At 33.9% G+C, this 15,659-nt stretch overlaps 1 protein-coding gene across 2 annotated transcripts in view; it reads right to left on the bottom strand.

Annotated features, from left to right (window-relative positions):
• Window positions 1–15,659, bottom strand: part of FSTL5 (follistatin like 5) — a 266,833-nt gene that overhangs the window by 40,567 nt on the left and 210,607 nt on the right. The window contains exon 11 of one of the 2 annotated variants that reach the window (XM_057375528.1): window positions 3,243–3,269. The exons of the other annotated variant lie outside the window; for it this stretch is intronic. Coding sequence (XP_057231511.1) covers window positions 3,243–3,269 — 27 coding nt within the window. The remainder of the gene's footprint in view (window positions 1–3,242; window positions 3,270–15,659) is intronic. 2 annotated transcript variants of the gene reach the window in all.

Here is a 15,659-nt window from a genome sequence, read left to right as displayed (position 1 = left end):
GAGAAAATCAAGAGGGGATATGGGGAGTGCATGTTTGTGTATGTATGTATTTATGTACACACATAGATAAAAGTTCCCAGTCCCCATTAGGAATCACACAGCTAATGCAGTTCCTAAAAAGGCAGTAATATGCAGAAGGTTGTCATCTTATGCCCAGAACAAACAAGGTYAATTATCTTTAAGAAATAATCTTGTGGAATAATTTCCCATTTATGGCCAAATTTTCCCAGTAACAAAGAAGGGGTGACGGGACAGTCTCCAAGCAGGGTTTTCCTCACTTCAGAGCAAATCTATATATTAACAAATTATTAGGCTACCAAAAAGTGGGAGAGAAATTGGCCTATGCTTCTTTTGGTGTAACACAGAAGCAGGCTTAGGTTCATGTAAAACACCCAGTGATGTCTATTCGGAGGACACTGGGCAATATGCCCGCTCTGGCCAGTGGGCACTCTTGTACACCTTTGCAGACAMACCACACAGCCCACATCAGACACTGTGTTAAGGTCTCTCTTTGGGAAATGCCTGACGTTGTATCGTGTAAGAACAGCTGGAATTTGTAGATAAGCCTGACTGATGTTAGGCTGCCCATTCCAGGGAACACAGCACAGAGATCTACACCTGAGCAACAGGCATCTTGTGTCTTGGGGATGAATATGTGAACCTGGCTGGGGACAAAACAACATTCTCCCTTCTCCCTCATCTTATGGGCTGAAGTATATTATAGATATTTGCAGGATAAGCAATATTGGAACGTGAGGAAGTAATTCAGATGAGAGCCCCAGCCTGTATTTGGTAAACAGGCTCTTAAAACTTCCTGCTCAGGTGCCAATACTCCAAACCAAGATTTCCAGTGTGCAGATAATATTTGTGTCTAATAAATAGCCCAAACCTTTAAGACTTTATTTCCAAATTCTGGATGATAATGTTCACCAAACAGTTCTACAAAGTCAGTCAAGGTAACACAATATGAAATGTCCTTCTTACATTTCAATAYCACATTAAGGAAATCAGTTCATTAGGAACTTTTTACCTATGGATCCATTTAGTTAATCTGCCTTTCCAATTTATTATGACCCAAATTCTTCATTTGAGTGAGAGGCTACAGATACCTGTACGAATATCTAATCTACATAAAAATATAGTCACCTAGGAAAGCCATTTTTTTCACAACTACAGGAGCAATTCCTTTAAAGACTTAATTTTGCAACCCTCCTCCCTGCCAAATACAACCCTGCACATTTTTAATGCAGTGCCAGAAGTAATAAATAAATAGATTTGCTTTATTTAGACTAAATTGATATCTAAAACTGGCTAACAGTGTTTATTTTTAATAAATGGTGGTGGTTGGAGTTCTTTWGCATATATATGAATACATTTTTATGTATTTAAATATTGTGTTATTACTCTAATACACATGTACCTTCAAAATCCTTTTAGATTTTCTGATGCAAGTGGCTGTGATAATTTTTTTTGCACTGAATATAGAAATATCTGTAGGCACTAAGGCCTGTATATGGTTTCATGATCTTGACTGTCCTACTAACAATCCATCCCTCCCTTCCTATCTGTTAATATTTCAATCACAGAAAATGGCAGAGTGTGCATGGCCCACAGGAGTTGGTGGTGATGCTTTTTGGCATCTTCAGGGTATTGTTCTCTTGTAAAATATTTCCAATGTTGTAATTAGAAACAGAATTTCTTGGAAACACAAGGACTGGCCAATAAGAAATGCAGGAGAGATAGAGAAAATCTGCTCTAGGAGACACAAAATCTGCTACTATAAATTGCTTTCTGTTTAGTTTTATGTTAGTCACATAGAAATTTGAATGTCTTTACCATAAGCACTCTCTTATTTTTAATTGGTCTTTTTTGTCACAGGTGCATTCTAACCACTGAAAGCAACAAAAAACTTGACTCGAAAAGACAATCATCTAAAAAAAATTAAGGGAATACTAACCACGTTTTCAGTTTTGAGATAAAACACAATTGATACTTTCCCAACAARAGAACACCATACATGTGAAATTTTGGTACAATCATGTTGCATATCAGTTTGATCATTAGCAGTGGAATTGTATGAAACTCTGAACACATCATTTGTACTCAGCAAGACAAATAGAGCAGGAGGATCACAGCTGAGTTTTGTTACAGTCAGAGAAATGATTGTTTGTACCAGCTGAACTGGTAAAACTGGAATACAAAAATAAAACTAGTTTTATTTAGAACTATAAAGAAATATTATGTATTTCAAATACAATGTATTTCAAAGTACTATTAAACTACTTAGAAACACAATGGGAATGCCAAAGGGTACTATGAAAGGCTAAAGAAATAGCAGATTTTTGAATCTTTAAATTAAGTTAAAAAAATTTTATAAAGTCTATGGAAATGCCATTTCTAGCATGAATTCTCAGCAAAGCCTGATCCACTTATTATCTTGTTTTATCAGTCTTCTGAAGGAAATAATTGAAACAATTTCTTACTTCTGAAATATATTAATTCCTAAATTGTAACTTTAGATGAAGAACAGGCTACTTAGAGAAACAAAATGGGAACTCATAACACTTAGATAAGGATATTTATCTGGGATATGAGAATAATTTTTGAGATTATGACATATATATATGAAAATTAATACCCATATTTTGCCTGTAAAATCAAATTTCCATGATCTTTATGGTAATAACGMCTTTATTTATTTATTTATTTATATTTACCCTTCAGTTCATCACAGACATCCATTCCTGGTCCTAATATTTATTTACAAACCTTTCCTGAGTATAAGAATAAAATGCTTGGTTTCATTAAGCAACAACAGGTATCTCAATTTTAAAATATTTAAAATTATAATTTCGTCAAATAAAAGCAATTCATAAAGAAAATCACCAGCATGTAGGCTGACTGGTTGGAAGTTTTATCATTACRTAAAACAAAAGTTAAAGCTCTTCATTTTAAATCTGAACTTCTCGTATATCTTCGAGCAATTGTCTGAAAATTGTGAGAAGTTTATTTCCTTCTCTCTCCCAAAAAGGAAAAGCAATTTACAAAAAGTGTGAGCATCTAAAGATTCATTTCCACTGTAATTTTTCCTTAAATCAGATTCCTCAATGTTGCAAGGAGGAAGGTAATTACTGTAACTGTAGAGTTTGAATAAACATAGACACACACACACAAAAGAAAAAAACAGATGGGCACTTCATCATATCACAGAAAATATGAACAAAAGTAATCTCTATTAGTACCTTGCTCTCGCCACAATATGTTTGCAACTGCAGCATGTAAGAGAGAGAAAGAACAGAAAATACAAATGAATAAGATAAAACAAGAAATGATACATTAATTATGAAATAATTACGAGGCTTTAACTTCTGATTCATTAAAATGCTCCTACAGGTAAATCAATGGAAACACTGAAATAATGACAGTTCTGTCTGTCATGTGACAAAATTATGTCTAGCCATAGTAGTTATTTGGGATAGGGTAAACCCCATCACTMCCACTAAATTGCCCCAAGCTAACTCCATTAGCCATTAATAGGGTGTTTTATAATCTATTACATAAAGTATGTGCAGTTTGCATGYACATAAATGATGCATGTTAATAACAGATGATATTTCATAATTTCCTTTAAGCCCCAGACTTTGAAGAGATTGAGTTCAGGACACAGTTATGAGAACGACATGCAAAATCAAAACATACACAAGTTCTTTTTCTGTATGGTTGTTACACAACCATGCTACCTAAGTTTTCATGTTGTAAAACCAAGACTGGAAGTATAAGATGGCATGGTAATAAATCAAATGTTTACACTGAATTTTCTGTGAAAACATAAATTTCATTTGGCTATCTTGTTTTCAATTGGATTTTAGAGCTTTGAGACCRATGAAAATTATATTTCCCTAATTTTGCTCTTTCTGTCTGTGGAGGAAAAAAAAGAAAGCAAATATAATTTTGCAAATTTTACATATTTAGACCTCAGCAAGCAACAAAATAAAATTTGTAAACACCATCACTGAAAACCAAAGCACATTGCAAAGCAATGATCTTAAGAAATTAAAAACTTCCAAACAACTTGAAGGGAAGGAATACAACAAAGAATACACATATATGATACATATACTGAAATTGGGATGTTCATTGAAACACAGTGTTGCAAAAGCTAATGACATTAGTGTGCTTTAAAAAAAAGTTTGGAAAAGGCAATAAAAGATGTATTATAAAAATTATGTTGGTACAGAGAAGTTGCTCAGCTGCTGACAAATGAACATTGAGAGTGAAAACAGGAACCATCACTCCAGAAAAGACCTGGATACTATGATTTTCCCAAACATCATTTGTAGTTCAACAGACAGGAGAGGGAAGAAAATCAGAAGATTTCTAAGGACTTGCTAAGCAACATTCCCTGCATCCACCCTGCCAGTCACTTCACTCTGCAAGGCTGTCAGGCTCACCAGGAATTTTTATCTCTGTAAATCCATGCTGACTGCTCCTAACAACTTCTAGCTCTGGGAATGGTTTCCAGCTGATATGCTCCATCTCCATTCCAGAAATTCAGGCGAGGCTGATGCATCAGTTGTGTCTCGGATTCTCCGTATTGCCCTTAAAGAGCAGCCCTGGCTTCCTGRCAGTCTGCAGGAACCTCCTTGATCACCATGGCCCTTCAGAGATTATCAGGAGTGCTCTCACATTGGCCACTTGCCATCGTGGCCAGTTTGCCCAGTGTTTGTGAGTGCACCATATCCAGGCCCTTTACCCCATGAATGTCCACTTTGTTTAAAGGGTCTCAACCAGACCCTATCTACCATGGATAAGGCCTCCTTGCCACAGGATCACTTCCTTCCCAAACTTTCCCATTGGTGTCACAGTCTTGGCAACAGTTTTGCCAGGAAAGACTGACATGAAGACCTTCAGTACAATTTGTCCCCTTCCATATCCTTTATCTCCAGGTCCCCATCCCACTCAGCACCCACATCCCCATCCCACAGTCACCCTTCGCCTTTTTTTCCTGCTGACACCCCTTCATGTCGCTCACCAGACTCRGCTCCAAATGCATCCTGGAATTTTTAAACTTATCCATGCCCAGACAGTGGCTCCAGATGCAGAGCACAGCTCTGTATTTGTCCATGTTATCTTACACAGTCTTATGTAATAAAGAAAAATTAATTTCCCCAGGGCAACCTGGAGGATTTCCTTTAAAATTTTCTCTTTTTCCTTTTAGTTTTCTCTTCACATTGTGAGGAAATAACCATGTAGTACATGGCACTAGAGGTCCCATAAATTCAGCCATAATGTTCTATATTTTATCAGTCTTTTTCTAGGGGTGACATAGGAAAGAAAGTAAAAAGTAATTACAATTATGCAACTATGTGGAACTGAAAAGCATCAAGTGAAATTATTTAAGATACTAAGTACAGAACACATTAATTTATGTTAATGCAAAATGATGTGTGTGATTTTGAGCTTTGCTCAAGAAAAAGGGCAGGATAATAAAAGTGCTTTAAAAGCCTCAGACATTAATTTTAAAATTAACAAATCGGAAGAGAAATGAGACGTAATTTAAGAATGCAATATAAAATTATAATCAACAGCCACCATCTCACTTAACAGATMAAGAAACCTTACTAATTTTTTTTTAATCAGACCTGTAACTTCTGTTCAGGAGAGATGTCAAATCTTGAGATAAAGATTTCAATGCTGGAACAAGTACAGCATGTATAGAAATAAAGTACGCTAAGGAACGTATTGTTTCCCTTCCTTCTCACTGAGCAAAAATTAACATTTTCAGCCACAYGTTGTACTAAATTCTCAAATATTTTTAAACTCCATGATGTAAGAATACATAATTTTTGATCGATGTCAGCAAAATGTTCTGATTTCAAGACAGAATACCTTATTCTCTTTCACTCTGATTCCACAGTTATTAAAGAGTATCAGATGTACTGGGAGCCTTGCAGAAGACAATTGCATTCAAGGAGTTTGAGACATTGAGCAGGCTTTGTGTGCTACATGGGGCCCTGTACCTAAGGCTTGGGCAGCCTTCATGCCACATGGGTACCTGCTGCAAGGGTATGTGCTGGAATGCCCATCAAAGCCTGTGTTGCACACTCGTGTATCTTATGACAAATATAACACTGCATTCTGCCAGGGGACAAATGGGCTTCTTTGTAATACCAGATAAAAGCCACCACAGCATGGGAGGGACAGYGAACCACTCCATGGACAGGATCTGTGCAGCTTGCTGTGGGAAAATCCATCCACAATTAGTCCCATGCTGCACAAATCCGGGATGCCCAGCATGTGAAGGGTTGCAAGATTTACTCACTAACCATATTCCTCTTTTTATTATATCTTATTGAAGCAGCTATTTTATTACACCATTTGTTGTTGGCCCTTTTATATTGTCATCAAAAGGAAGTCTGCATTGTTCCAAGTTTTCCTGAAAGAGGTTTTCTCTTTCTTTTTCTCTTCTTGATTTTTTTTTTTTTTTAATTTAAGCACACTTACAGCTCCATAAAAATCACCCTTCATGGTCCTCACACAGCTATTCTATGGTTTTATGTTCAGCCCCAGCCTTTGATTAGGACCAGCTAACACAACATCTGAATGCCTGCTCTTCATCTTTGTTATACATTGTCTGTGTTGGCTGAATGGTAATAGGTTGCACATTTTTCACTAAACTCTGTCCTTAGTAATTCATGAAATTCTGCCACAGACTAATAGCAGTGTAAATTCTTATCCACTTTGGATGGAAACAACAACTGCAAAAATCCATGGTATTTCAAGTACTAAATGAATGAGGGTACTACAATATCACTTTCCAGATAAATTCTGTATCCTTCTCTTTCCTATCRCATTGGTAATAAATGTCATTACATTCACTGTTTCTGTCTCAAAAGACAATTTCAAAGATTTCAACTATGTCAAGTAGTATTCTTCCTCCCTACTTTTCTTTTCTTAAAACATTCAATGCATTTTGGAAATCAAGTGTGTGTGCGTGTATGAAAAATTGACATTGAGTGAGTTGAAAGTGTAAACGTAGCTCGTCTGCTTCCTTTCGGCATTATAATCACCTATTCTAATTTTCAGTAATCAGTATGCAATACTATATATCCAGACATACTCAAAAAAATGGATATCAATCAAAGCCTTAATAAATGAAAATTTTCATTGCTGCATTAAGAGAACAATGGCTTTAACATGGCTTTAAAAACAGGAGAAACCAGCAAAAAAGACACTTTTATGCATTATATAATATTCCAAATTAAAAAATGCAAGGGAAGATGAGAATTGTTTATAAATATAGAACCATTGTTGTTAATTCCAAATTTCATATCATCAAATTACAAGCTTTGTATTCAGTATTCTAGAAAGATTTTATCTGAATTTCTATCAGAACATAAAGCTGACAAAAAAAGAAACAGTTTCATATCAGCTGATTGTTCTAAGCTTTGCACTTTCAGATAGAAGACCACTGTCCCTTTCAGCGTCTTCAATTCCATGATGGCAAGAGGTCACAAGTAGATGCAATGGAAAATAAGAAAATGAGGAAAATGCAATAAAGTCATATGAAAAAAATGTGTCGTTAAATATTATTTTTCAGAGTTCTCCTATCGTAATATGCTGTACTTTAAATTGCATAAAAAAGTAATTTCAAGATGTTTAAAGGGATGCTGTCTGCTTACTTTACTCATAGCCACCACCAATGCCAACTATTCTGATTAATCCTACACMCATGATAAAGACAGTGGATCTTTTACTTACTCTTTTCACATCTATAAKGTATAAACACTTGCCCTTATGTTACAGGGTAAATCTATACCATAAGTACTATCTTTTTGCTGAACCACRTATGTTTTTACTTATTATCTGTATATTAAAAATAATTGTGTTAAAAGCAAAGTTAACAGGAATTTTGCTCAGTTTCCTCAATCAAGCAGAATGAAGAAAATTAGGCACATACCTGCCTTTAATTTTATTCTCTTTCTATTTTTTTTGATTTAAATACAAATGCAAATATGTAAAAACTAATTTATTTGTGAAGCCAACACTATTTTTWAAAATTATCTATGGCTTGATTCTAGTATTTTAAAAATAATTATGTCATTACAAATTCTATCAAAATTCCATTCTGYTCTTAAATGAGATGCACTTTAATTGCATTTCAGGTTGGCTAATACAATAACCAAAGATCTGATTTATGTATATTAAACTATTATTTATCAGTTGAAAGTCAACATTTGACACTTTAATTTTGTTCAAATATGTACATGTTAGTTTAYTTTTCTATGTTTTGTAAAACTCTTTATAATGAATCATGCATAAGTCCTTTCCCATAGCACATTAACTCAATCCAGCCTACACTAGCAGCAAAAAAAAAAAAATGGTTCATGAGCTGAATTATTTGGAAGTTTGCAATAAAGCCTTTGCCTACAATGCTGTCAACAAGTATAAACTTGTTTAGCTCTGCCATAAAATAAAATGCCAGCATAAATTATCTCTGAGGAAATTAGGCAAATAGGTACCATTCAGTATCAGATGTGACAGGAAGATTCTATTAAAATTGCATAAAGCCTTTCAGAGAGAATTTAGGCCATAAATCACAGTCAAAAGGCTTTTAGTCTCATTCCCACTTCTAGCCAGTGGAGATGCCTTGTTGCTTATGATGGCCATAAACCTGTCAAGTCAGTAACATTCAGATCACATAATCTCGTTAGGTGATAGGACTATGACATTATGCAAAAAAGGCACAGTTAAAGATAGAGCTACTTAATGGCATGGAACAGTTGTTTGGTTTTATTTTGAATTTAGTCCCAAGATACAGTGCATAAGGCAGAGAACCGTTGTCCTGATTTTTGTGACTACGTGCAAGAATCTGTAGGATAAGTTGCCTTGCTGTACATGATGATGTCATAGTGGGTGAATTCAGTAACACARGAATGGTTGATAACCAAAGTAAAAGCTAATCAATATTAAAATATCATCAAATACTGTCAAATTTGCCTTGAAAATATCYTAATAGATTTATTTGATGATTCTCTATCACGACAGCTTACCCCCCCAAAGGGCATACACGGCTCAATAAAATTTAGAGAAACATCTAAGAAGGCATATTAATCAATGGCAAATGGAAATGTACTTCATAAAACAAATTTTTGGAAAGAATTTAGAGATATTAAAATATTAAAAAACCCAAAAAACTCACAGAACTATTTCACATTAAAGGGAACAGCACGAGTTTTTATGATCTATGGCTCTAGTATGGTGGAATTAATTTAAATTGAAACAGAAAAGAAACTAAAGCACAACAGACATATCTGTGAAAGTTATCAAGAAATAAACCAAAAAAATATGGATTTTTAAAGTTACTTTACATCAAAATATTTTACTAGTAGCTAAGAAAAGAATTTAAAGTATTTGAGAATTGTCCCTGAAAACATGTACTTGTCTTTGATGATAAATATTTTTATTTTCTTGTTTCCTACACTGCCAGATTTTCTTCTTTAGAAAAAAGCACACTATATTCAGTGTAATCTGATATTCCATGAGTATCAGATTATAGTGATATATTCTACTCTATATAGAGTAGAATATTATTATATTATTTCTATCTAAATATTATTTGATATTTATTTTATTTATTTTTGATATTTATCAAATTAAATATTATTTGATCTATTATTTCTATTAAATATTTCAGTATTAGTGTAAGTCCTCCAATCTTTTTTCTAAGCTAACGAAGTGGTTGATTYAGTATGTTTATCTATATATTACATTACTTGGACTAAAAATTGAAATTTAGACAAATTCCATTGGTCCTAATGCTATCTCAATGGAACATAAATAAATAAATAAATCCCACAGATGGAAGTTRTAATTTCTTTCTCCTCTTTGATTATTATTGTAGTGTGTATTTACAAAAAAGGCAGTCACATGTTGCCCACTCCACCTTTCTCATAAATATATTGTCAAGAAACAGTGCTGAATTAYCTTTGTTCTATATTTAAATTCTTCAGCTTCCAAACAGTGCTTTAAACAGAGCAAGCTGATAATTTTGGTTTGCCCTGTGTTTTCTAGGAGTTGGGCTGATCCAATCTGTGTTTGTGATTATCAAATGTAGTCATCAACAGAAACATACAGTGGAGTTGTCCATTTGTGTGTTCCTGCTGTAAATGATACTAAATCCAGTAGTACAGAGGAGAAAACTTCCTGTTAATAAAGGATTTGAGAGTCCCTTAACATGTATCTGCACATACTGCAAGGTAGAAAATGAAAAGCTAACTTTTATCAGGCACTGCAGGGATGCTGGGTGCTAGAATACAGAACCAGTTTACCAAAAGAGAGAAATAGGAAYGCTTAAGAAAAGAAGCAGTCTTAGTTATGATGAGCATCCCATTTTTCTGCTAACAGAAGTTCCAGCAGTCTGACATTCCTGTTTTTGCAGCAGCAAAACCTCTGAAAATCATCACAGATTGCTGCTAAAGGTAGAAGAAAAGCATTTTCATATCAGAGCCATTCAAGGTTTAAATTGTACTGCTATGAACCAGTTGTGGGGNATGTTCTGTTGACAGAATTCTACTATAAATATTTTTGTCCTGCATATGTACAGGAGCAGGATAATAATTGAAAACAGTCTGATTGAATACCCTCTGCCTTACTAAGGAACAAAAAGCAGGATAAATGATGTACAGTCATGACAAATATTTAAAATATCCAAGTCAAAATGCAGTGCATAGAAATACTTGCTAAAAGTTGTTTCAGATCTTTAGTCTGGTGCTATTAGTTTTGAATAAATTTCAGAATAAATCATAAATTTTAAGACTGCCATAAAGTACCACTGTATCTGCTCTCAGTAGTTTCCCCACTCCCTGAAACTTAATAACTCACATAGTTTTAGACTAGTTAGACCAGGGGATATGACCCAGATAAAAGAACAGACAACACTTGCAGAGAATGAAATTCAGCAAAAAATCAAAATGCAAGAATATAATTATAAGTCAGCTAATATGTTCTCAGAGAGACCAAGTGTTCGCAAACAAACCTAATTATATTTTTTTTAATGCAAATAGGAGTTTGGTAATGTAAAAACTCACATAATTGTAACCCAGAAYTTTGCTAAACATCTGATTTGTTAATATAGAATATTTTGATGAAATATTAGAGTTATTTAATAGTGGTAAAGTATATACTAATTGAATTAAAAACTGCTGAAATGATTCATCTGAAAATGTAGTTTTCATTGTTAAATTATTAGCAAAAGGTGAAGAAGGAAGTTCTGGATCATGTCCAGAGCAGCAGATAGTGAAGCCTATCTTAACCACTTTCATAAGTGATCTGTAAACAAACATAAAATCATTTCCTAAGAAGTCTGTTAATTATCTATAACAATAAATAACAGTTAAAAAAAAAACAAAAAAACAAACTGTTTGAGTTACTTTGTCAAGTTTCTCTCTAAAATAAATTAAATTTTCTTGTCCAAATGCAAACATAGATGACTTGGAAAACAAAGCACAGTCCACACCTAACTGAGACAGGTGARAAGGAAAAGGATTTGGAAACTGAGGTCTGATAGCATATAGGATATACACATATAAACTTTCTCTGATGAATTAATGGAAAATAGTGACAAAGGATCAGCAGATGTGGAGGAAAATATTGCCAAATTGATATTTCTCTTTCCAGAACATTAAAAAATACCCCTAATAATAAATTTGTTTCTGCAAAGAGCAGTTCCCATTAAAGAAAAAAACCCAAAACACTTTGTACAAAACCCAATTAGAATTCTCAAGACAAAAAGACKGAGTACTATGGTAACTGTCTTATGAGAAACCTATATATCGTGCGARAATTTGCAATCAATATTCATATATTCATAGGACAAGAATACTTAAGAGGTCAATTTACTGGTGGGAGGGAAAAGAGAGACACAAAGGAGGCARCTGAAGGAAAAACTGACTTTAAAATGGAAACTAAGCGTTATTCTGTATTAGTGAAATTAACAAGTAAAGCAAAACAYCAAGAGAAATGAGGGATTTTTTGACTGTCTGGATGTCTGACTCAGGTATATGCATCGTTGTAAGGACACACTTSAGGCAAACAAAGCATTAGATCTGTATTCAGGCAAAACAGAATACAATTTAATGTCTGGTGAAAGGTAGGAGATAGAATGGAGTTAGATAAAATGGTTCCATCATGCTTAAATCTATGAATGCATGCAATACTTGTTCTGAAACATAAAAATATGTTGGATTGAAACTAAAACCATATTTTAAACTGCTATTTGTATTTACAAACGTGATTACGCCAAAGACTCCTTCCAACACAGCTGAGCTCTCTCAGGTATTATTAGAGGATCATGACAGTAGGGGAGACTCTTGTGTCTTCAATGAGATTTAGACCAGGTCATTAATCCCCAGAATGTTTTTACCAGTCACTGCAGGGGTTATTCAGCTATCACCCAGTCCAGCTATCTCATTCTCAATGGCTTTAACTGCAAGCTTGAGGGAAAATGAAATTCACAGCAAAAAAAAGAATTTTCAGTCTCCAGAGAATCAAAACACTACAGTTCTCACATCCAGAAGTATTTTAGATGTTACTGCTATTGTCAACATCAGAGAAATTAAACAGGATCTGAAAATAGAGAGCAGTAGACATTTATCACCAGTACTTGTAGGAGACATTTATATAGATAATATAAACTAAAACTTTCCATTATAACTTCACAAATCTAGCTAAAAGGATCYATGGGCTGGGACACAGCTGTTAAATAAATAAACAAAATTTCAGCTACAGAACTAGTTAGTTGGCAAAGGCATGGCTAAAGTGAAAGTATTTTAAAGAAGATAGTTTAATTTCTCTCACCCAAGACAATGTTMAACTGAAAGTATATTTTCAGAATTCTTACTTTTAATGCACATTGAAAAAGGCTGATGTGCTAAGAGGCCAAACTATTATTGAGACTGTCCTCCACTATTCAAAATTTTACCTATGTGAGACAGAACAAAGGTTCTGTATTCAGTGCTGGCATTTACTGGGCAGACCTGAATGACAAAGCATTTTCAGAGCATTTTCCATTCACTTACATTTAGATTGCCATCCTGATGATGAACCATTATCAAAGTATATTGACTTTTCTTTGTAACTAGATTTCAAATTTCTGAAACTGGAAACTTTAAATTAAACAAAGCCCTAGCACCCTCAGATCAACCTCCATATTGTGTAATTTTATTTTTCCTATTAGCATCACATTTCCCRCAATTCAGTATAGCTTTGCTGTTCACTTCTTTTCTCTTTATAATACAGACATGTGCATTGCATGCATTTGTAACAATCTTGAGAATTTTGAAAACCGAGCAGTCCATACCACTTTTAGACAGGCAGGTCAGGAAAAGGTTTACTTATTATTTAATAATCTACTTATCYATAATGACACTAATTTTCATTTAGTCAGAGGTACCAGAAAATATAATATTTTCTCTTAGGAGCTAAATTACCCMTTTGCAGAGAAATGAAGTAGCCATGCCCTGTCTGCCACAGATTTTTTTTTTTTTTTCTCAAAACATGAACTGAATTTTCCATAAATTTGGGACGWATTAAAAGCAAAATTCCACCAAAAAATAATAGAAATTTTGTTTATTGGGCAAAGTAACATGAAACCCCAAAAGTTTTTGCATGCACACAAACAATGGGTCAGATAAGTAAAAAAGTGAACATTTACTCTGACTATTTCTAGGAAATAAAATACATGTACTGGTAATGGAATCATATTCTGTATTTCTTGTGTGGCTTTTGAAATTACTTTCATGCTCAAGGCAGTGCAATTGTACTTTATATTTTAGAATTCAACTGTAAAGTTCTCACTGAACCCTCAATAGCAAATCAATGTTCAGAAACGCTTTTATTTTTGTTTGATTTTTATCTTATGTGACATCACAAAGCAGAAAAGCCCAGATAAACTGACAAGCTGATGAAAATTTGATCTTATATTATTCAAAACACTAACCTAACATTTCCAAAAGGGAGCTCTCTAGTAACAAACCAAAAAAAAATTAGAAAGTAAATGTGTCTGCTTTATTCTCTTAGAGGAGGATAAAAGGAAAATAATTTATAAAAATGTCATCAATGACAAAAATAGTTTATATCAACTCATATGGAATCATATTCACCAGAAGCTATCTTTAGAATGCAACTTGTGACCTAATCAGCAGGCTTAAAATTAAAGTAGCTGTAGCATTGTGCTTAATATGTGTGGGTGGGGTAAAAAAAAAAAAAAAAAAAAAAAAAAAAAAAAAAAAAAAAGCCCACAATCCTATCCAAGTGGTTTTACCTAAATAATTTGATTCCCCAATAATCCCTAACTTCATGAATGAACAAGAGTTTTGGGAGAAATACAAAAACAAGCAGAGAAGAGTTAACAATGAGGCCCCACCATTTGTAGTATCAGTTCTCTAACRCTAGCAATCCTTCCTGCAAGGGAATTTTTTTCAAAAACAACATCAGCTTTTTAAACTCCATCTATGAAAATTTGCACCTGTTAAGGAAACTGGTTCATGCAGCCATGGCAATGATATTGAAAGTCACTGGTTTTTGTACTAATATGTACCTTAGTCTTCCATGTACCAAAATAGGTTTCTGAACAAATTGGAGTTTAATATGTTAATATCTGCTACACCTAAATTTGAATGTTATAATTATGCAGCTGTGGGTTAGATGAGAATTTAGACATGTAGGAATTTTTAGGAAACCATATTCAGAGTCCAAGGAGCATAATGGTAAAATGCTTCACTTCAACATAAAACTTGCAGAGTAAATTACTTTTATAGGAAGGAAGAAGACTATATCTTTTGGATGTACTATATTAGAAATAATTTGGTTTATGTTCTGTTTTCCTTCATTTACATCTTTCATGACACCAGTGGTCATTCTAACAACTTACTGCTAGATATTRAAGCATTTGTAACCAGCAGTGTTCATTGCATGGCATGTGACTATGAATCCTGCATGTGACTTTATGAAAGTCAGCAGACTGAAAATTATTACATCACATTAAGTACTGAAAAAAAAAGTTTTGCATTGTTGTGGATATCCCTACATATTTACAGCAAATCAGGTCTTCCAAAGATAAAATTACTTAACTAGAACACTTGGGAACTGGGTGGTTGGCTATAATATTTTTTTTTTTGTTTAGGCCAAACAAGTTTTAACAGAACATATACAAGCTAGAATTTGTCAGGGTCAATGTCCTGTGCCTTGGAATTGTCAGGCAGAGTTGTAATGCTACTAATTCTGCCTCTGGTATCCTGTCCAGTACTTGGCACTGCTGAATGAGCTTCTAAATAAACAAGAATGTTTCGAGTTACTGCAGTCACACTCACTAATAAGAGAACTATCATTTTAGTGCATATATTTATAATAAATATATAGCATTCATTAARTAGCAGATCCAAAAGAACAAACAAACAAAACCAACAAACCAACTAAAACAAACAAAAAAATGGGTGAAGTATAAACTGAGGACTGATTTTTTTCTGAGCAGAGGTAAGTGAGGTAAGAGRAAAGAAATACCAAGTTAGACAATAGGTAAACAAAGTTTATAAATGCCACTACCATTTAACTGAGGATAAACAAAGCCACTTTTCAGTAGCGGTTTCTTTGGCACACTC

The sequence above is a fragment of the Malurus melanocephalus genome, unplaced genomic scaffold, assembly GCF_030028575.1.
Source record: "Malurus melanocephalus ecotype Western Australia unplaced genomic scaffold, MMel_1.1 scaffold_9, whole genome shotgun sequence".
Classification (NCBI taxonomy): domain Eukaryota; kingdom Metazoa; phylum Chordata; class Aves; order Passeriformes; family Maluridae; genus Malurus; species Malurus melanocephalus.
Note: the sequence above shows the minus strand (reverse complement) of the source record. Positions and strands in the feature narration are given on the sequence as shown.